Source organism: Dermacentor variabilis, chromosome 7 (assembly GCF_050947875.1).
Source record: "Dermacentor variabilis isolate Ectoservices chromosome 7, ASM5094787v1, whole genome shotgun sequence".
In the NCBI taxonomy this organism is placed as follows: domain Eukaryota; kingdom Metazoa; phylum Arthropoda; class Arachnida; order Ixodida; family Ixodidae; genus Dermacentor; species Dermacentor variabilis.
In genome coordinates, this window is record NC_134574.1 from 143,882,228 (window position 1) to 143,905,583 (window position 23,356).

General features: G+C 46.2%; 1 protein-coding gene across 5 annotated transcripts in view; it reads left to right on the forward strand.

Moving 5' to 3' along the window:
• Positions 1-23,356, forward strand: part of LOC142588053 (uncharacterized) — a 52,996-nt gene that overhangs the window by 4,099 nt on the left and 25,541 nt on the right. Inside the window, exons 3-4 of one of the 5 annotated variants that reach the window (XR_012829662.1) lie at positions 2,519-2,680; positions 20,280-20,675. Coding sequence is in view for 1 of the 5 variants with exons in the window: in XM_075699495.1 (XP_075555610.1) it covers positions 5,824-6,066 (243 nt within the window). In the remaining 4 variants the exon portion in view is untranslated. Of the gene's footprint in view, positions 1-2,518; positions 2,718-5,823; positions 6,090-20,279; positions 20,676-23,356 lie in introns of those variants that run through there. The other 4 variants (XR_012829661.1, XR_012829664.1, XR_012829663.1 and 1 more) reach the window with 4 other exon arrangements.

A 23,356-nucleotide genomic window follows, 5' to 3' on the forward strand; every position in this document is an offset into this window, starting at 1 on the left:
GATAGTGAGAAATGTTTAGGCACTTTTTCATTGCTTTATCTCGTTTGAATTATAGCCTTAAAGAGTTGGAGAAAATAATAATCCGCAGCCCTATAAGCGGGAGAAAGCTCGAACTAGAAAGAAAATACGATATAATTAAGTGCTAAAAACAACTCAAATGACAAATGTGACGGTTGTCAGGGACGGACACTACACTTCTATTTTATCATCATCATCATCATCATCATCAGCCTGGTTACGCCCACTGCAGGGCAAAGGCCTCTCCCATACTTCTCCAACTACCCCGGTCATGCACTAATTGTGGCCATGTCGTCCCTGCAAACTTCTTAATCTCATCCGTCCACCTAACTTTCTGCCGCCCCCTGCTACGCTTCCCTTCCTTTGGAATACAGTCCGTAACCCGTAATGACCGCCGGTTATCTTCCCTCCTCATAACATGTCCTGGCCATGCCCATTTCTTTTTCTTGATTTCAACTAAGATGTCATTAACTCGCGTTTGATCCCTCACCCAATCTGCTCTTTTCTTATCCCTTAGCGTTACACACTTCTATTTGCTAACACCCAATGGAATACATCTACTTAGGGCAGGTAGTGACCACGGATCCGGATCATGAGACTGAAATAACCAGAAGAATAAGAATGGGCTGGGGTGCGTTTGGCAGGCATTCTCAAATCATGAACAGCAGGTTGCCACTATCCCTCAAAAGGAAAGTGTATAACAGCTGTGTGTTACCAGTACTCACATATGGGGCAGAAACCTGGAGGCTTACGAAAAGGGTTCTGCTGAAATTGAGGACGACGCAACGAGCTATGGAAAGAAGAATGATGGGTGTGACGTTAAGGGATAAGAAAAGAGCAGATTGGATGAGGCAACAAACGCGGGTAAACGACATCTTAGTTGAAATCAAGAAAAAGAAATGGGCATGGGCCGGATATGTAATGAGGAGGGAAGATAACCGATGATCACTAAGGGTTACGGACTGGATTCCAAGGGAAGGGATGCGTAGCAGGGGGCGGCAGAAAGTTAGGTGGGCGGATGACATTAAGACGTTTGCAGGGACAACATGGCCACAATTAGTACATGACCGGGGTAGTTGGAGAAGTATGGGAGAGGCCTTTGCCCTGCAGTGGGCGTGACTAGGCTGATGATGATGATGATGAATGTCAGGACGAGTGAGAAAATTCAGCCCATTCCGCGAAAGTAGAAACACAGCCCATCATACATAGGGCAGAGGCTAGGCGCACAACATTAACGTTAATGATTTCTATAGCAGTGCACGCTCAATACAATTATACACTTAAACTGTTCAATGCACTTTGAGATGACAAATCAGAGCACGCCACAAAGATATAAGCAGGAGTCATCCTCGGCTATCAGTTGTGACCTCTGGCCAATCAGCCGCAACAACGCCTTCCAACGCTTACCCACGTCAGCTCAGGCGGCGCAGATAGGCGTAGTTATGTTCGTAAGACTGCTGCACCCCTATCGCACAAATTTCTGAAGTACATCTGCAACGGCTGTTTAGGTTTTGCAAACCGATGTGCACCCACTGTTGGCGGAAATATCTGTGCTACCCTCACATACGCGCATTTCTTCGTCTACAGCGCTCGTCTTTGCGGCGGCGGACGTTCCAGGGTTGCTGATCCCGCGAACAGGTTTAGCTTTGTGAATACGGTTTTTTTTTCGTAAGATTCTTCGTACGCGCCAGTTTGTTCGTACGTTTGCTTAGTGAATTCCGCCCCAGATCATTTTCAGTGAGACCCATTCGGCAACTGGCCAAGTGGAAGACTGGGGAATGATAAAAGCGTTTGCGGAGAAAAAAAAATTGATTGTAGATGGCGGAAATGTTGTTTGATACGTTCGCGAATTGAAAGCGACAGGTATATTGCTATAAAGAGATTGGGGCAAGAGTTTAAAAAGCTTCCAACCTACTAACTGCGTGAGCACAATTAGAGAATGGATCGAGTTCTAAATTTGGGTCTGCTTGCTCATTTTTCGCACGAGAACGCCGATGTTTTGCAAGTCTTCCTGCGCCATATCTACAGATTCTTTGGAATGTAAGGGTGCATTGGTGGATAAATCGCTAACAAGAAGACAGAGAAATACTCCTGGTGCGGGCGAATGTGGATGGACAGGTACAAAGTGTTTTTTTTTAATATTCCGCATCAGTGTTTGTAACTTATAAGTGAAAATTTAGTATGAAGATAATCTGGAACATTTCGAATTCTTATGTTAACTTAAATTTTCTTCACAATGCCAGCGCAATAAATTACAAAACGTTCCGCATATTCGTCTCCACGCCTTATAACGCATCTTCAGATCCAATGAGCTTGTCTCAAGAAAGTGCGTGCTCAAAGTGTAGATATTAGTGTTTGCACTAACTCTTAGCCAACGTTTCCTTGGTTTTCAAAAAGTGCTTCAGCGCGAGACCGACTAATGCAATGGCACTCCCAAACAATAGCTCCGTATTTGAGGCTGTAGTTTAACGAAATATGTTAATTCTGGACACATCTGCAGCTCACTGATGGACCTGGGAACTCCGAACCTTCTGCACCAAGGCCTCACTGAGGTGTGGCTCTGGATTTAGCACTTAAAAGGCAAGGTCATCGAGGCGACCACATCTTTGGCAGCCTTGGCCACAGCGTCGCTTAGTGGAGACAGAAAAACGTACTCACACGGGTGAGTACTGGTCCGCTATCCAGAAGCTGTCCTGGTTGTGAGTACGGGCGTCGTTTTCTTTCGCGTGCAAGTCGTGACGTATACGTTTTGAAAAGGTTCGACAATTTTCCGAACCAAAGGAAAAAAGAATACAGTAGCCTGTATTCATAAAGATTAATTATTCGTATCGTGCTACAATTATCAAAAAAAAATTGCGCAGTAGACAGGGAATGAGGTACATTCGCTACATGTCGATGTGCTTGCTTCTGAATATAGAAGTGGATGGAGGTTACGTATCGTGGTGGTAGCTCGGCCACACAAGCCCACAATAATTCAGATGTGATTCAAACAAAGTGGAATATATCTGCGATTTTACTTTCTAAGGGAAGAAATGATGGCAGGGAGATAATACATCTACGGCCGACGACAATAACTTCATAACAAGTTCAATGTGATAGCCTAACCCACCGAGAACGATCTTATGAGCGACGGCGACGAGCGACCAATCGAGCCGTCGCTTGAACACATCGCTCGGTCTTGTCGCTCGATCGCTCGGTTATGGAAATCTAGAATTCTTCGCTCGTCTTCCGGAAGTGCTATGAGGGACTAGACAATAGCACGAAGCCGGAACTGGATGTACGTCACTCAAATATTACCGATTGTCGCACGGAACGAGCAAACGATTGAATTTTTATATGTGCAAGGGTAAGAAACTGCTGCAAGACCTTTAGAAATATTTTGTGCAGCTCCTTACAGCAAGACACACCAACTTAAATTAATAAAGAGCGCGTCACGCCAGTTACGACGCCTATTCGCTGCCCTCCAACCGGAAAACACCGCGGAGACGTCGCTCAACATCGTCGCTCGCATGGGCTACGACTTGTAGGCGACGAGCGATCGCGACAGCCATCTCCATAGCATCGCATGCCGCTATCGCGCGCAACATCGCTCGCATGGGGTTTATGCTATATGTCCAATTCGTACCTTCTGAAGACATGACGCCTAATACCTTGTATTTGCTCAAAACTTCAATGGGCGCACCATCCGAGAATAGTTCGTTATGTAGTAAATACTGCCTGCCTCATGCCTTAAATATTATGGTCTTGCATTTGGAGCTATTAATAGTTAGAGCATTAGTGTGATACAGACAAGGCAAATTAGAAAGGATACTGCGTGATCTCTGCAACAGATTATCAGGATCATTGCCAGAGAAAGGCTCGTATCATCGGTATCGTATCGTATGGAACAATGAATGCATCACTCACTATTTCAGCAATATTGTTCTATAGGTAGTAAACGAAGCCGGGCCCGAAACCGTACCCTGTGACACACCTCATTTAATTTCCCTATATGAAGAGCAATATTTTTCAATAACAACGCACTGGGTCCACCCAGATATGATCGAAACAAACTTGCCACGCCACGGATATACCGTGTATATTTAGTTATTAAAATACGATAACCTAAACGATCAAATGCCTTTCTATAATAAATGTATCCAACGTTATCCCATCAATGTTATTAATTGATAGCCCCTTTTGACATAAAGCTGCTTCGATTGACCTGCCCGGGCGCAATACGTGTTGATAGTCAGCGAGAATGTTATCGTGCGCAAAAAATCATTAATACGAGCAAAAATCACCTTCCCAAAACTCTTAGAAATTGCAGATAATATGGAAATAGGCCAATGATTCCCCAGGTTATTTCGTTTACCACTCCCGAAAGTAACTGACACCCTAGCTTTCGCCGTAGCTGTTTGAAAATGGACAGATTCCAGAACTACAGGTTAAACACGAATGCAAGATGGACTGCGATGACATCTATTACACGTTATGTATAGGTCTGATTTTGGATGCCGACCGCATCAACGCCATCGCTGTTGTTTAAAAACAAAAATGTACAACATATTTCAGGTATCGTCAGTCGGCTCAAGAAAAAAGGTATGCACACATCTCTCAACAGCAATGCCACTTAGCGAATTGTCTCATTCCATCATGCTCGCAAAGTGTTATCGCTATGGATCCAGTCTTCATCAACCCTGATCCGTCTTTCTCACCCTCATCGGATGTGATCTGACCCTGTCAACTCTCATTTGCCCTTATCAACCTTATTGGACTTGATCCGACCCTTATCAACACTAATCCGTCCTTATGAACTTTAACGGAATCGCTCCGACCGTTATAAGCACTAATCGCTCTTCCGCACCTCAGCTATCCGTGTTGAACCATTATCAATTGTCATGAGACTCTTATAATCTGTAATCGCTCGTTATCATCCTTGTGGACTGCTTATCATCGACTGCTTATCTGTCTGTGTTATGCGAAGCGAAACGCATGAGCCCTCACAGGTCGGAGCATTTCGGTCAGGGAAGGAACGCCCCAATGGAAGGTGCATCCAGCAACTACCGAAATGTATCGGGGATCTTGCGTGTGTGGAATAAAATTTTTGCAACATCGGAATTTCGATAATGTCTGCAATACTAAATGTCGGCCCTGCATGGGCCTCTGGAGGAGGCTTTTATTCCACCATCACGAAATCTTGCAATGAAGCCTGCACAGAAACCGTTTTCCTTTGACGTTTGTTTTCTACAGCTGATACAACACATTCATACGGATTCGATATATTGACCATCCGCAAGCGTGGGCTTTGAACGCAGGAACCGAGGCACTCGCCTACTAAGCGTGGATTCATAGGTTCGAAACCCATCACCGCGAAAGTTTATCTTTCGAATTTGTTGTTTCTTTTTGTACATTAACTTCTTTATAACGATTCTCCTTACGTGACACGATTTTCCTCGTTGGGTAGGCATGCAAATGCTTATGCACTTACTAATGATGTGGGGATGGACTTGCTGCCATACTTTACCAACCCAGCTGCTGTGACGACGTCCCTGTGACTTTACTTGCGATTTCGCCGACATGAGCAACTGACTGTTGATCGAGTACTATGGTACAATGGCGCGTCGTCTCGGCTCAATTATACCGTATCAAGGCGAACAACATCGTCTTTTAAGAGGTCGCGAAGCACTAGCTCACATTGGATGACATAATCGAAGCATTTTCATTCACTACATGTTGCATGCTATATGGTGGCAGTAGCGTGTGTTAACCCAAGAAGTACAAATGTCTTTTTGAACCATGCTCTCCCTTGTTCTTGTTTACCAGGTGGATCTCGGCACGTTCCCAGTGCAAATGAACGATGTGACCATGTACATGGCGACGCACGATGACATGGGGCACCACGACGCCTTCAGCAGGAACTGCCAGCTTTTTGTTCGGCATTTCCTTGCACATTTTCACATTCCGATGCCGGACAACTTAATGCCTGTGGAGACCGCACTCGCCGAGTGCGAATTGTGTGCCGCAGCACTTGGTGCCGTGGGAGTCTCATTTTTGCTGGGTTTGTAGAAAAACAAAAGCGAAGGTTGGCAGCTTTGTCTGTGTTTTATTCTTGTACATCTTGTACAATGATGAATTTATATCTTTTTTTCATGCGGTCTCCGTCCGGGTCTTTCCTTCTTACGCTGCCACCTTTTCATACATGTACCAACACGCCCAATTCGCCTTAATTAACTTTATGAGCGATGAATTTGAGGACACGAAGAGGAGGCTTAGAGAAGCCACAGAAGAGAGGGAAGCTTTGGGAAATTCTAATTAAGAGTAATTACGAGCTAAGTGCAAGGAAAATGAAGACGTCATTCAACTTCCAACTTCAGGCGAGTTGTTCAAGTTGAGCCATACAAGCGCAGGTCCAGTGTAGAAATTTTGGCACTGATACAAGACTGTGAACGTGTTGCTGAACGTGTTCGAAAAGTTTGTGATGTACTATATGAGCCCACAACTCCTGGCATTGAAATTTCTTACCGTGTGCTCACCAGAGAAAGTGGCAAATCTGACGTAGTTGTCCAATTTAAGAGGAAGCTTTAGCTCGGGTGCTCCTCTTTAAATACGTGTAAAAGGGGAATTCGTTTTTATCGGCGAGGTTTGCTGCATTTAAAAGAAAAATTCTAGTGAATGTTATCGAATTTTTTATTTAGGTTGCTAATTTTTTTATTAGACGGTGGGAGACGCCGAAAATTTTCAGAAAACGAAACTATCAACTTTACAACGCTGTAACTCGGTAGTGAAAAACGATATCACAATTTTGTGAATTGCATCTAACAGCACATCTGAAGCGGACAAAAATGATATGTCGCACATAAATGTCAAAAGTATTTAATATTAAACTACAGCTTTTGCAAAACCCTCGTGTACAGCGTAAGAAAGTCACGGAAGATATTTAAATGATCTAGTGGATGCCTTTATTGAACCCCGCTATCTGTTTTTGATGTATAGCTATTACTTCATAAAGTTCGTGCTTCTATTTTTTTTCAAGCTCTCGAATTTTTTAACACCCTTTCACAGAATTCCGGGCCTAAATCGAAATTCCGCTTGTAAGTCACTAGAATTCAACTTTCTCTCTGAAATGCAACTAATTTCATAAATATCAATCCAGGGGCTCTTAGAGGTTTTTGCGTTTTACGCCTATTTGAATAGGTCGTGTCAGAGTTGGACCCGAGCTAAAGCTTCCTCTTCAGAGCAGACAGAAGAGCCACAGTGTTCTCCAAGAGGCGCGGAAGGCGAGGGTGCGAAACAACGAGGTTCGAATTCCCGATGACGCCAGAGTGTTTGTTAATGATCACCTGTGTGCGGACTTGAAGCGGCGTCTTTCGCTGGCACTAGCAAGAAAGCGCTAATATCAACGCCTCTTTGTCTGGACGCGAAATCAGAAAATACTTGCACGCAAGACTGAGGCCAGTAGCGTCATCCGCATTGCCTCGGAGGCTGACCTTCAAAAGATCGCTTAAAGTTACGCTGTCCAAAAAGATAAACTTTGTTCTCTCTTAACCACACGATGTAGCGTGAATATAGCTTACCATGAGAAGTCGTTCTGCTTGCACTCGCAAGGAGCATTTCCGCACTTCACGTCAATTCACGTTCACTCGCCGGTAAGCAAGACGGTGTTTTTTCCTGAAGAGTTTACTTTTTTCATTCGTCACTGTCATGTTCTATGACACGTGGTATCCGGAGCACAGTGAAGTGCTGATCATAGACGGCTAGCTTTATCTAACCACTGGAGTACATTACGACCCCGTCTGCACTAAGTGCGACCACGGAGTGTTCGCCCCTCGGGCACACATTCTCGGGGGACGCGAGGGTAACCCTCCCCCACAATCATTACTGCCAGCTCCCTCCGAGGAGGGTTGGAACCAGCTGCTGACAAGAGCAGACAAGAAAGCGCAACTCGCACTCGTCTCTTGGGCCCAAGGCGTCGTCCCCACCTGGGAGCCACACTAAGCCTACCTGCCCTAACTCCCTACCCTACAGTGGCAAATAAAGTTGTTTCTCTCTCTCTCTCTCTCTCTCATAGACGGCTACGCACACCATTTATTAATCGCACTGGCAAACGGGGGTGGCGTACCATCGCATGTCAAGAGCGGCCTGCTGCAGTGCCACGTGCTTGAGGAGTTCATTACGAAGTGCTGAGCGTGAAGTCTGACAACTGCCCATTGTTTGCGGTGCACCGAGCACCCACTGGTAACATGCATAATTTCCTACAATTTACTGAACAACATTTACAGCATGCTACCTTTCACAATTACAAATTGCTTCTTCATGGGGACTTCAACGCTAGCGTATTTGATGACAGCGCTTCAACCCTTGCAGTTGGTGTTGGGCTGCTGAGCACGAGGTCGCGGCGTCGAATCCCGGCCACGGCGGCCCCATTTCGAAGGGGGCGAAATGTGAAGACAGTAGTGTACTTAGATTTAGGTGCACGTTAAAGAACCCCAGCTGGTCGTAATTTCCCGAGTCCTCCACTACAGCGTGCTTCATAATCAGAAAGTGGTTTTGGCACGTAAAACTCCATAATTTAATTAACTCCAATACCTAGGGTAATAAATTCTTCGGGTTTCTGCAGTGTTATTACAACGCCTGCTGGCGCGGCAAGAACTTGTCAGTCTGCTTTCGGCAATTTTATTAACGCTGGCACAGAGAGAGAGAGAGAGAGAGAGAGAGAGAGACAACTTTATTTATCCCATCTTAAAGGGAAAGGAAGTGCGGGAAGAAGGCGAGGGAGGTTATCCTACTCGCGGTAGGCCTCCTCTACCACCTCAGCCCACCTCAGGATAGCTTCCTGAAGTTCGGGGTTGTAGCTGCGCATGGCAGCCTCCCACAGCTCCCTACTACTTAAAGCTCTACAAAGGTTAGGAGGAGGGGAGCGGTTCTTGCATTCCCACATAATGTGGTTAAGGTCCGCTCTGCTGGCAGGACAAAACTTGCAGGCTGAATTAGGGTATATTCCCGGGTGAATTTTGTGACGTAAGGCAGGAGATAGAAAAGTGCGAGTCTGTAGTTTACGCCATAGTACCTCGTGTATGCGTGACGACCGAATCATTAAAGGAGGGAGGGTTAGGCGACCTAGGCGGTAATGCCCGCAAATGTCGTGGTAAGTAAGTAATCTGTCTTTGGAGGTGAATGCTGGAGGGAGATTATTGGCGTCTGAACCGTCCCCTGCCTGTGCTCGGTTCGTGAAAGCTCGAGCACTTAGGTGGGCCGCTTCATTGCCGATTAGGCCTGCGTGAGCAGGTGTCCAGATTAAACTCAGAAGTTGGGCTGGCGGATTGTGAGATAGAATTGCCAGGGCTGTCCTGCAAACCCTACCCGCTCCAAAGTTGTGTATGGCAGTTTTGGAGTCACTTACTAGGACAGAGTAATTGGGTATTGTCGCGGCGAGTGCCACCGCCGCCTCCTCTGCCTCCTCCGAGGAACAGGCTATAATGGATGCTCCCGTCGCAATACTGCCAGTGGAGTCAACAACTGATATGGCGAATTTATGTCCACACGGATACTCTGCGGCATCGACATAGAGCACGTCTTTGTAGTTAAATAACTTTTTCTGCAGGGCTTTAGCTCGTTGTTGCCTTCTATGTTCGTGATGAACAGGGTGCATATTCTTAGGTAGAGGAGGGATATGAAAGTGCTCATGTATCGAGTGGGGAATATTGAATTTCTCATTGGTCATGGGTGCTGGGGCAATACTTAGGGAGTTTAGAATGTGCCTACCAGTGTGGGTGTTCGATAAGCGCTGGTATTGAGCGGTCAGGTGGGCTTCTGCGAGCTCACTAAAAGTATTCAAGGTACCTGTAGCCAAAAGTCTCTCAGAAGAAGCTCTACTTGGCACTCCAAGGGCAAATTTGTAGAGTCTGCGTATCAATGAGTTAACTTTATCTTCCTCGGCCCTAGTTAAGTGGAGATAGGGTAGGGAGAATGTGATTTTACTGACAGAAAACGCCTGTACCAGTCTTAGCAATTCTGCCTCGCGGACACCTCCGTGCTTATTGCACACCCTTCCTATTAGCCGTGTGGTATGACCTACGCTGGCAGTAACCGTTTGAAGTGTATACGTATTGAGTCTGTTAGATTGAATGTGCATGCCAACTACACGGATTTTGTCTACTACGGGAACTTCCTTCCCGTTAATGTTAATCTGAATGTTCGGCGTAACACGTTTATTTGCGGATAGAATTAACAGCTCAGATTTGGTGGGCGAGCACTCGAGGTTCATGAACCCGGCTCTCGTAGCCACTGCGTCTGCAGCCTCTTGTAAGGTATCTTGAATGTAGCCATCCGAGCCACCCTTAATCCATAGGGTAATGTCGTCTGCATATAAGGAATATTGGAGATCCGGTATTTGTGCTAGCTTCCCAGCAATAGACCTCATAGCTAGGTTAAATAGAAACGGCGAGAGCACAGATCCCTGAGGAGTGCCAAAGCTACCAAGGGTGATTGGGGGCGAAGTTTGATCATTGAGACTTATGATAGCTGTGCGATTGGTAAGAAATTCGCGGATGTAGTCATGCATTTTTCTACCGCAGTTAATAACATTCAACTCACGTAACATAGATCCATGATCTATGTTGTTGAATGCACCGCGAAGGTCGAGTCCTAAGATGGCTTGGGTGTCTTTACTAAACGTAGGAGTGAGAAGGTCATGCTTGAGCCTTAGCATGGCGTCCTGGCAAGAAAGCGACTGGCGAAAGCCAATCATCTCCGGCGGGAATAACTGATTGTCTTCCGCGTATTTATTGACGCGATTAAGCATGACATGTTCGAGCGTTTTGCCCAAGCATGACGTGAGGGAAATAGGTCTAAGATTAGCTATGTCAGAGGGTTTATTGGGTTTGGGAATAAAGATTACTTTAGCAGTTTTCCATGAGCTCGGAAGAGAGCTGCTGGTACAGAGATTTACACAGTCGGGAATATCAGCTATGACAACAGCGAAGAAAAATAATTATAGGGTTTTAAGTGCCAGAACCAAGATCTGATTATGAGGCTCGCCGAAGTGGGGAAATCCGGTAATTCTGCCCAATTGGGGTTCTTTAACGCGCACCTAATTCTAAGTACACGGGTGTTTTCGGATTTCGTCCCCATCGAAATGCGGCCACCGTGGCCGGGATTCGATCCCGCAACCCATATCAGCGATCAACGTCTGCCAGGCGAAAATATCAGGCGAAAATATGGAACAGATTCACGTAAACTGTAAAGTAATTTACACCCTAAAAATGAAAAAGGGTGTAAATGTGTCTATAACTCACACACTTAGGGTGTCCATTTATCTTTTTCACATTTAAGGGTGTCCATTTACATTTAAGGATTTGCATTTACATTCACATTTACATTTACATTTAAGGATGTCCATTTACATTTTACAGTATACTTCTTCTGCGCACAGATTGGTCTTTGTATCACAAAAAGAAATGTGCTAGTGAAGCATAGGACAAATTCCTGTCGATATTTGGTCGCCTGTAGAACGAGTCTTTTCCGCTTAAAATAGGAAAGGTAAAAAAAAAACGCACATGTTAAAATGATTAAGATGAATAAAATAGGCGTCATCGGTCTAATCAGACCGGTAGCTAACAGAAGGAGAGGCCTGAGCGAAGAGAATCTGATAAGTCTAGTCCACGCTTTCTTGTTATGCTATTCCACGTACGTAGCGGCCATGCACGTCTGGAAGAGGGCCGAGCGAGACAAGCTAAATGCCATGATAAGGAGGGGGGATCAAGAGCGCGCTCGGACTACCAAACTACACACGCACCGACCGACTCCTGCAGTTGGGTATTCATAATACCCTGGAAGAAATTGCAGAAGCACAAGAAAGGGCGCAGATTCTCAGGCTCTCCGGCACCAGGGCGGGCAGACGACTCCTAACGGAGATGGGCGTCCCCCCGGCCACTGTCGAAGACGCCTATCAGGGCCTTCCGAAAGAGCAGAAAGATAGAATCATCATATCGCCCGCCCCGCGCAATATGCATCCCGAACGCAACGTAGAAAGAAGGAAGGCCAGGACGGTGGCACTCCTACGCCGCGCGACAGAACTCCCAGGCGGCAGCTGCTTCGTTGACGCGGCCCAGTATGGCAACAGCAACAATTTCACGGTAGTGTCGATGAACCACAGGGGTTCGACCGTTAACGCCGCTTCGGTACGAAGCACGTCGTCGCGTGCGGCCGAGCAAGTGGCCATTGCCTTGGCCCTCTTGGACGACAAACATGCCCACATATTCAGCGACTCCAGGGCAGCCATCCGCGCCTTCAGCGTTGGCGCTGTGTGTAAGGAAGCCTGTCGCATCCTCGACGGCAAAAGCATCGCCACCCACACTCACGTGGTTCCCCGCTCACATGGGATCCATCATGGGAGGCCCCACAAACCTCAACGAGCTGGCCCACTCCAAGGCGCGAGGTCTCGCTTTCCGCGAACACGGAGAACTCCAACGCCGGCCCGCAGTGGTGGAGAACAGAGATCAACCGACCACATACAATGAAATTGCGCAGCACTTCTATCTCGGCAGGAGAGACTTTCCCCTTCCACACAAGAAGTTAAATAGAGCGCAGGCATTGACCCTCAGATTATTGCAAACAGGCTCGTATCCCAGCCCGGCTTTATTCCACAAGTTTTATTCCGACACCTATGCCACTAGTTCTTGCAGGCACTGCAATGACATCGCTAGCCTAGACCACATGCTCTGGCGTCGCCCCTCGTTACGAGGCACAGAGCGAATCAATGAAGACAAGTGGCTCTCCGCTATCAAGAGCCCCGATGCCGGGGCGCAACTATGGGCTGTCCAGAGGGCCCACCATGCGGCGGTCGGGCAAGGCCTGACTGTCCCAACGTGGGAGCGGCCCGCAGCGCGCTGAGTCGCGTACCTCAGGACCTTTATTAAAGTTTTGCATCCATCCATCCATCCATCCATACGCATGAGCAAAGCAATCTTCTTGCACTTAGAAAGTTAAGGACTATACTAAATAAAGAACTGCGAAAAGCTAAAGCAGTTTATTACGAAAGCCTTCTTGCAGTCGTGCCGAGAAAAACCAAGACGTGGAAAATTATCGATTATGCAATCAGACAAGCAAAATGTGAATCGTAGATTTTGCGAATCAACCGTGAGCAATGAAAAAAATGTCGGACGTCCTTTTAACTGAGAGTTTCAATAAACACTTTGCGAGCGTGATGGAATCATCGGACAACGCGGTATGGGGGACTGCTGTTGAGAGATGTTTACACGGCATTTTTCTCGAGCCGACTGACGATACCTGAAATTTGTCGTACATTTTTGTTCTTAAACAACAGCGATGCCGTTGATGCGGTCGGCATCCAAAATCAGACCTGTATAGAACATGCAATTGGTGTCGTAGCAGTCCATCTTGCATTCTTGTTTAACATATGGTTCTGGAATGTGCATGTCCATTTTCAAAGAGCTACCAAGAAAGCAAGGTTGTCAGTTATTTTCAAAGGTTGTATCTGAAAGAAACCTGGGAAACTATAGGCCTTTTTCCATTTTATCTGCGTTTTCTTTTTACTCCCATTAACTATTTTTTATTTCTATTAATTATTTTTACTCCTATTAACGATTTCTCTGCGACGAATAACATCCTTTCTGGCTGTCAACACGTGTTGTGCCGGGGTAGGTCAATCGAAGCAGCTTTGTTATGTCAAAAGGAGCTAATAGTTAAAAAAACATTGATGGTGAAAAAGTAACGGCGGGTATCTTTATTGATCATAGAAAGGCATTTGATCGTTTAAGTTATCGTATTTTATTAAGTAAACGAAAAGGATATGGTACATCGGTGGCGTGGCAAATTTGTTCCCATCATATCTGGGCAGACCCAGTGCATTGCTATCGAAAAATATTACTCTTCGTACAGGGAAATTAAATGTGGTGTGTCGCAGGGTACGGTTTCGGGCCCGATTGTGTTTACTACCTACACGACAATGTTGCTGAAATAGTGAGTGATGCATTCATTGTTCTATACGATACGATACCGATGATACGAGCCTTTCTCTGACCATGATCTTGATAAGGTTGGATTGCGCAACATTTTTGACGAGACACACAGAAGAGAAACACACACCACAGGGGTGTTTCTGTGGTGTGTGTTTCTCTTCTCTGTGTCTGGTCAAAATGTTGCGCAATCCAACCTCTAATATGCTATACAAACACGCCCAGTCGTCAACCTTGGCGAGCTTGATAATCTGTTGCAGAAATGGCGCAGTATCGTTTGTAATTGGCCGTGTCTGTATGGGAGTAACGCTCTAACTATTAACAGTTCCAACCCAAGGAACATAATATTTGAGGCATGTGGCAGGCAGTATTATTACATAAAGAACTATTCTTGGATGGTGCGCCCATTCAAGCTTTGAACAAATAGAAGGTATTGGGTGTCCCGCTTTGAAAAAGATAGGAATCGGATATATAGTATAAGCCCCATGCAAGCGATCTTGCGCGCGACAGCGACAAGCGATGCGATGGAGACGGCTGTCGCGATCGCTTGTCGCCAACAAGTCGTACTCCATGCGAGCGACGATATTGAGCGACGTCTCCCCGGTGTTGCCGTTACGAGGGCAGCAAATACGCGTCGTAACTGGCGTGACGCGTGCTTTATAAATATAAGTTGATGTGTTTTACTGTAAGGAGCTGCATAAAATATTTCTGAAGGTCCTTGCAGTAGGTTCTTATACTTGCGCGTACGAAAATTCAATCATTTGCTCGTTCCGTGCGACAATCGGTAGTATTTGAGTGACGTGCACCCAGTTCCGGCTTCACACTACTGGCTAGTCGCTTATAGGATTTCCGGGCGACGAGCTACGAATTCCAGATTTCCCGAACCGAGCGATCGAGCGAGAAGACCGAGCGATCTGTTCAAGCAATGGCTCGATTCGTCGCTCGAAGCAGTGGCTCGTCGCCGTCGCGCACAAAATCGATCTCACGGGGTTTAGCCTACCAAATTGAACTAGTTATGAAGTTAATGTCGCCGCCCGTAGATGTATTATCCCCCTGCTGTATTTATTTTCTGGGAGAAAGTAAAGTCGCAGCTACATTCTGCCTCGTTTCATTCGCGTCTCAATTACTGTGCACTTGTGTGTCCGGGCTACGACCACGGAACGCAAGATCGATGCGCTTCTTCATATTCAGAAACAAGCACTTCGACATGTAGCCAATGTACCTCATTTCCTGTCTACTGCGCAATTTTTCTTTATAATTGTAACGCAATACGAATAATTAATCTATATGAATACCGGCTACTGTATTTCTTTTTCCCTTGGCTCCGAAAATTGTAGAACCTTTTCAAAACGTACGCCACGACTCGCACGCGAAAAAATTGACGCACGTAGCCACAGCCAGGACGGGTGGTGATTACCATATATGCGCACTAATCATCTCATGCTGTCGCTAAGGTGCACCCTACCTTCATCGTTAAATAAATTTGTGAAATAACAAAGTGTTATCGTAGGTACTCTGACTGAAGACAATTTAGAGTACAATTTTGTAAACTCGACTGAATACACAATAAGGAGAATCGTAATTTATACTTCACATTCTTTATCCTACGTAATATCCGATCGCACGCAGTATTTCACAACTCGATGTATTATTATAATGTACATCCTAAACAGGTCGACTGTAGTGCTTATTTTGGAAATGCGATCATTTGGGACGTCAATACAACATGCATCTTGGCTTTGCTTCTCACTAGCCGTAATTGATTTTTTTATAGATACTATGTCATTATCTGAAAAGAAGCATCTTTCTTTGCGTGTTGCACATATATCTTAACAGATGAGTCTTTCATACGTTGTACGTTTGCCCATAACAGCTGCCATGTAAGGGCCTTAGGCATATTCAAGCTGTAGGTCTCAGCTTTCCGCCTGGAGGACACCCAACGAAGTTTGTCGGAAATAAAAACATTTCTGATTTCTGTTTCTGAAGTCGTGCCAGAGGTCCCACCACACAACCTTCTCCCGTTTTCCACAGAGCACTCAAAGATAGTTTAGCTGGGTATTGCAAGATTTTGCATGATGGCGGCCTTCATCGGATCTTGTGACCACCAGGTAGGCGTAAGCTCCAGATTGCAAGTAGCTAAGCTGAAGCTAGCAGGTTTTCCATTAGCGCTGAGAGCCTCGTAGCTGGCCTTAAAAGAAAGCAATCGGCAGTCGCTCCCTTTGAGATTCACTCACGGTAAACGGTTGCGGTTATCCCACATGTACACCAGGTTGCGCGTAATCTCAATAAGGTTGTCAGCAGGGCAGAGGTTGGGCTCTTGTTCACAGCCCGAGTTAAATCGCGCAGCCTGTGCCAACGAGTCAATCGGGAGACCAAGAACAAAAAAAGAAGCTGTAAAATTGAAGCAGCACAGATAGAGGTTTCTCGTTGACTGTTGCGACTGTGTGGTTCATAAGATCCCTTTTTCATGCAGGCGTTTCTATATAGGTGAAACGAGGCGGTGCATCACTGACCACATGCGAGATATACTCAGACGAGGTTCGGAAACATGCTAGGCGTAGTTAATTGTCAATGCATCGCAAAGAATGCGGCTGCGAGCCGTCACTTACAGTTGTGACCTGCTTGTCAACATATGCCACGTTGACCGCGCACGTCTTATTCCTTAAGCCTTTAACAGCCATAATAGCGGCGAAGGATGCGTAAGCCTCCCCTGCATTTCATTCCTTCCGAAGGAGATAGCCTTCCTGTATGATTGATTACAATTTTATTCTTCCTGCGCATGCTAAATTTATGTTGCTTGTTCGTGCTTCGATTAACAACTTAGTTGTTAATCAGTGCTGCGGTCTCTTCGTAATCATGAACCAATCAACCCTAATGTGCACTCTTTTGCATTTGATTGCACGTCGATTTGATTGCACGTCCAAGTTTAGCGTTTTAATGTGTATGTTACATGTACGCATTGGTATACAGAATGCAAAAAAAAAAAAAAAACGTTTCTTGTTATCTGACGTTTCGCCAGACACTATGAATGATTTCGAGCATCAGTGAATGTCTGCTTTTTCCCAGTGCCTGCAATTACTCGCTCAGGATCTTGAAACGAGAGTTTCTTTTTTTCTAGAAAAAGAAACAGAATGACAGAAATGAGGGTCATATTCGTTTGAATTGTCAGCAGACTTGTACACGCTACAGAAAGAAACACAACTAGCGTGGTACAGTTACAATTCTTTCAGATATGTTACCAATCATAGCCCGAAGAATGTAACTGAGCAACTACTAGAAAGTAATTGGTTGCTTTGGCGTTATTTTCTAACATACCTTTCTTAACATAGCAAAAATGCAGTGACTACAACAAGCTGGACTGGCTCTTTCAATACGTCTTCTGAACACCTTCAGACCATGCTTAACTTCACTAGGAATTGGTTTCCAATGTTGTCTTCGCTAATCTTCCCTCGTTTTCTTGTGAAATAAATCTACAGCGACCCCGCAAGGTCTTGTACGTAAAACCTTTGCCCAAATATATGCATCCGATACATCACGAGAACCGCAGGAAGGCAAGAGCCAGAGCTTTACATGCTAAGTACGGGAAGTATACAATGGGGCAGTCTACGTAGATGTCGCCGAGTATAAGAACAAGGACGCATTTGCAGTTGCGGCAGTGGACGGGCGGGGACGCTTAGTCACCTCTGGATCAGTCGAAACCCGCTCCTCAGAAACTGCACAGGAGGCGGCGATAGCGCTAGCTATAGGTAATACTAAAGCTGACCTGATTTTCGGCGACTCTAAAACAGCCATCCGAAATTAGGCGAGGGGCAGAACATCTGTCACAGCGGCAGGATTGCTAAATCGGGCCACGGGGCGAGGGACTACGGAGGTGGAAATTTTCTGGGTACCGACACACTCTGGGGACCCTGGGAACGAGGCGGTTCGCATGAATGCTCGAGGTTTCGTCAACCGAGCAGATGAGCCGGACGTTCCGGGGAGGTCCACGAGAGATGTGCTGGTGTCACGACATTACTAACCATTACAAACTTGAGCGGAGAATTTATCCGCCCCCGGACCAGCAATTGGTGAAGGCGCAGGAAAGCGTCTGGCGAAGATTGCAGACGAGATCTTTCTATAACCCATACGTGTAAAAGAAAATCTACCCGGATGTTCAGCCAGAATGCAAATGGTGCCAGGAACAGGCCACCTATGACCACATATTATGGAGATGTAGCATAGCGCCGCAACCGGTGGATGTTATGCGTGATCCTTCTCTCGAGCACTGGGAGGCCGTGTTGGCCAGCTCAGACCCGGTAGTCCAGACCAGTGCCGTGGAGTGGGCCACCCAGGTCACCGTCAGTCATGAGCTGATGACCATCTAGCACGGAATCGTCCGCACATGCGTTCTGACGAAAATAAAGTTTTTCCTCCGTCCATCCATACAGCGACCCCGAATACTCGGCGGATTAATGCAATGGAGGGAAGGGCTGTGTTGGAACACACAAACACCTTGCTCATAACCTGTTAGTACACAGCAGCATGGTTATTTATGACGGAAGTATTATCCGAACTGCACTGCATGCGAAGAGACAGGAGACATTAAACGCCTTCTGTCGTCTTGCCCTTTGTTTGAGCGCATGGAAAAGAAGGACCTTCCACATGCGTGCCTCCGACATCTTGTGTTCCCAGAAGCGTCAATTGTGGTCGGCTAATAAGCTTCGCGTATTTTTCTTGCATTCTTAAGAGAAACTCTTTTGATGGAGGTGTAAAGACACACTGCAGTGACATTGTAAGAGACGCCTAGGCGGAGCGATTTCCGGCCTCGATCTCAGACTAAGCGTGCCTGCTGATACAAACCACCACCAGCACCAAAGCTCGCTTGACTGTGGGAAAGAGGTAACGCGTATGCATGTTTCAAACCCTTAAATTTAAACGCTAGTTCCCGGAGAATTTATGTATTCAGACCTTGAAAATGTAATTGCCTACACGTCATTACTTTACCGAAAGAGGTAATTGAATTACAGCGAGCGTTACCGAGCCAACAAAGTAATTGTTAAATACAAAATTACCAAGACGTCCCATTGAGTACAAGTAATTAAGTGCACGTAATTCGTTACTTACGCGTGTGATTGTCCGTGACACACGGTATGGACATGCACGGTCAACTGTTAAGGGGCACACAAATTGGAGCTTGTCCTACAATAGCAAGCTTTTATCATATCGCCCCCTCAAGATTTTAGTTAACTCACTGGAACGGGCTACGCGGCTGACTGGACTCTTACAAAGGGAGGGAACAAGCAAGCTCATACGTTCGACTTGTTTGTCGTCGCCCATCGGAGTAGCAGCCAGGAAGTTACGGCAAAACCAAAGTACTGAAATATATTACTACGCGCACGGCGCAAACCAAATTAAACTCGGCTCAAGGTGCTGTTGGTCATAGTAGACTTCCCTAGAACAGCTGCCGGATAAGTAACTATATTAGGTGGTGGTGAAAGGGGCGCGGAGATTCAAATTCAGCGCCCCCTTCTTTTCAAATATAACAGTAAAACTCGACTTCTGAATTTGTGAGTCTCTTTGCGCCATCTGCTGCTAATGTACAGCACTCACCTGTTTGGTGACTTTCGCGACGCTAATAGATGGCGCTACTGTGCTTACTGAAGGCAGGTCGCGGGAGTTTTGTGAAGATTGCGTTGTTCTGTTGTTTTTTTCGGACGTCGTACTGCGTTACGGGAGTCTAGATTGGAGAATGAGGGTTGTTTTCTAGGGTTACACCCAATGCTCTACAACATGTTTTATAAAGAAAACAATAATACATGTGTGCAAGTGGCATAAAGGTTATAAACAGTGATAAGGTGCCTCAGGAAGGCTGGCGAACATTTCGATAAGAGAACCTATCTTCGTCTAAGGCGGACTCGTCATCCTCGGCAAGTGAGGATTAACGGGTTAGTGGAGTGACCTCACGCGCGATTGTTGTTGGTACCGACTAGCTGTAAAGGGAGAAACTGCACGGCGATCATATCGCTGCTACGGGAATCTCGGAGGCTAAAACTTGTGTAAGGTTTCCTCCCTGCATGGCGCCACAATATGCGTGCAGAAGTGGTGTGCCGCGATTAAAGTTTGGCGTGGCTGCAGGGGGCGCGAGAATATCCGAAATGTTGAAGAACAAATAAAAATATTCTTTGCTATTCGATTTCACATTAAACAATGTACTGCTCAAAGTTGTCAAATATTCGATTTTTTTTTTTTTTTGCTCGAATATAAGCGATAACGACAGCTACTGGCGCGGTGTATCTGAATGAGCCTGGTCTCTTGCGTTTGCAGGTGAGCGCACAAGAGACTGCATTTCCAAGCGGACATGGTGAATGATGAATGCGAGTGAAGATTTTACCAATGGTAGTACTAACAGTACCTTCCTGATATCATGCTAATAATGGCCAATCCCGCGGGGTGGAAGGAAATCCAGTCCAATTGCGGCGGATGATTCTACTGTAAGGTTGCTGCGTTCTTTAGCTTTGGTGAGAAGCACCAGCTGCTGCGTTAACGCATAGAGCACCCCCCCCCCCCCCCCCGACTGATGAATAACAATTTCCTACGTTTTACTTGCCGTGGTAGCACCGTGGCTGTTGCGTTGGGCTACGGTGCGCCAGGCCTCGGGGTCCCGGGTTCGATCCTGCTCGCAACGGCCACCTTACAATAGGGTCGAAATGTGAAAAAAAAGAAGAAAAAAAATGGCTGTGGCTTAGCTAAGGTTAAGCCCAGGATGCGAAGCATACTAGCCTTTATTTTAACGCGACAGCGTTAAGGAGCTCGTGTCACAGAAAAGCCGGTGTCGTCGGCGTCGGCTCAGGCGTGCGGCGCTTGCTCAGGCGCACATTTCGTTGTCGCGCCGAACGCTGCGTTGCACGACGCTCACCGCGTCCGATGCGGGGCGCGTAGTCGCTGAGCCGTAGCAAAGCCACCTTGAAACAGTCTCCGTAGCACGCCGCAACCTTCGCTTCTCATTCCAACGAGCAGCTATGTCTCCAGGAGGCATCTCACCTCGTGAGTGTCTAGCAGAGGCAAGCGCAGCTGCTTATATACCGCCGCGACGCCGCGAGCGATGGCGCGAGTTGGAGCCCCGTTTCTCCTCTGTCGTGACGTCACGGTGTCACGTGGTATTGAAGGCGACACCGCCGCGCCTGAGGAGCTGGGTTGAGCTCTAGTAATATGCTTCGCATAAAAAAAAGAACACTCGTTGATGTGCACGTTAAAGAACCCGAAGCGGTAAAAATTAATCCGGATCCTTCCACTGCGGTGTCCCGCATGATCATAACGTAGTTTTGACACCTAAAACTCAAGAATAAAAGAAAAAAGAAACAAGGAAGCAAACAAACAGACAAGCAAACTCCAGTCGTACATTAAGGGTCCTTCGTTCTTATGCGACGCTCGAATTCGTTTACTAGATTTACGTAAAGCGCCGCATTATTTGGAAAACACCCACCATGTCTGCGCTCCTTTGAAACGTGCCGAGCTTTAGTATGGAGAGCACACTCCAGACTGAAGCTTTGCTCATTAGGACGAATGGACGCAGTGCTTTAACGTGGAACGCCAGATACGATCACCATTCACCTGTTTCTTATCTACAAGCTACTCAACAGACCGGAAGACCATCGGAAGACAAGTACAGTGAACGGTGTATTATTACACGCATTTGACGGTCATCGTGTCAAATTTTCGTATTTGAGTCCATTCGCAAATTCCGTTAATTCGAGTCTCCCAAACTCTCCTCTGTGGACCATGATGACTCTGCACATTGGAAAACGTGGTCGCTTACAGGCGAAATCCAGATGCCCAGGTGGCACATGAAATACCCAAACAGGCTTTAGAAAGACCGCGGACAATCCCCAAAAAAGACCTGCCATAAAACTACAGTACAAGATAGATGGCAGCGTTAACATTACATAGGGCTTCCAGAGAAGACATTAAAGAAATCTTCGGCGATTCCAAGGGAGTATATAGAGCGACCTCAAGCTGCGGTAAATGTTGCTGACGCGCACTTATTAATAAAGTCTACCGCTACAAGACAAACAAATGAAGGAAGATGGAGATGAAACTGTGCGCTAGGATGAAAAAAAAAGAAATGCCAGTAGTAGTTCGCGTAAGTTCCTAACCAGCTTTATAAAAGCAAGCAGTGCAGGCTGTACTGCTGCACGGCAGTTAGATATTGTGCATTCACTGCAATTCCACAACTTTCGCAAGTAAATAGACGAATAGGAGACCATTAATTAATCGGGATGAAATCGGAACGGCTGTTGCAACGCCGGCGCTACACCGAAAAAAAAAGAAAAAAATAATAATAACAATCAGTTCAACGATTAAAGGATGATAACACGAGGTGACGTAGGGTTTTTACGACAAAGCGCCCATCGCAAGCATCGTGCGTGAAAATATGCAAATATGAAAAGCTCGCACAACTGCAGAGTGGCACATTGTGCAGTTTCTGCGATTAGACACAAATCAATAAACAACAAACTAATACAAAAAAAAGAAAACATGCTCCACGAAGTTCAGGAGCTTTTGTCGAAACGTCGGCTTCGGCGCCCTGTCTTGCTCAGCATCCCTTTGTTCGCTTGACGTTTCGACACTCCTGTCGTTCTCCGTTTTGTTCAGCATAAACTTGCTAAATGAGAATGCACGAAAACAGTGCCCACCCACACACACACACACACACACACACACACACACACACACACACACACACACACACACACACACACACACACACACACACACACACACACACACACACACACACACACACACACAAAGATTACTTAAAATCTTTTAAACGAGGTACTATCAGCGATTCGGTTGCACGTCGTCAAAAAAAAAAAAATGATAAGTTGTAACCGTCATTCCAGACATCGAACCACGCGCATATACCCTTCACGACACGTTGCTTTTCTTTTTTATTCATGTCACGCACCTAAATCACCAACGGTTTCAAAAGCTGACCACAAGCCCTACGTGTGTTTCGGCAGGACCACTCCCGGCCTGAAGAGAAGAAGAAAAAAAAAAGAGAGAGAGAAGCGATAGCAAATTCGTAACTCTTGCTTCGTCATGCGTGATAGCTACAGAGAGATTCGTGCAAAACTAAAAGAAGCCGGGAAGTCATTACTCCTCCCCTTGGAATAATCGTTGCTGCTACACGCATAGAGCACTTCCAAAAAAAAAAAAAAAAGAAGGATTCGCGACGGCCACTCCCAGACAACGGGGCTCCCCCGCCGCCCGGAGCATCATCTTCACGGTGCCAGGGGATATTGCAATGCGTTAGCGGCAGCAGTGCAGCGCCCGAAGAATGTACCGTGTCTACTCGGATCTAGGCCAGCTTCTATATTCCTGGCCGCGATATGCGAAAT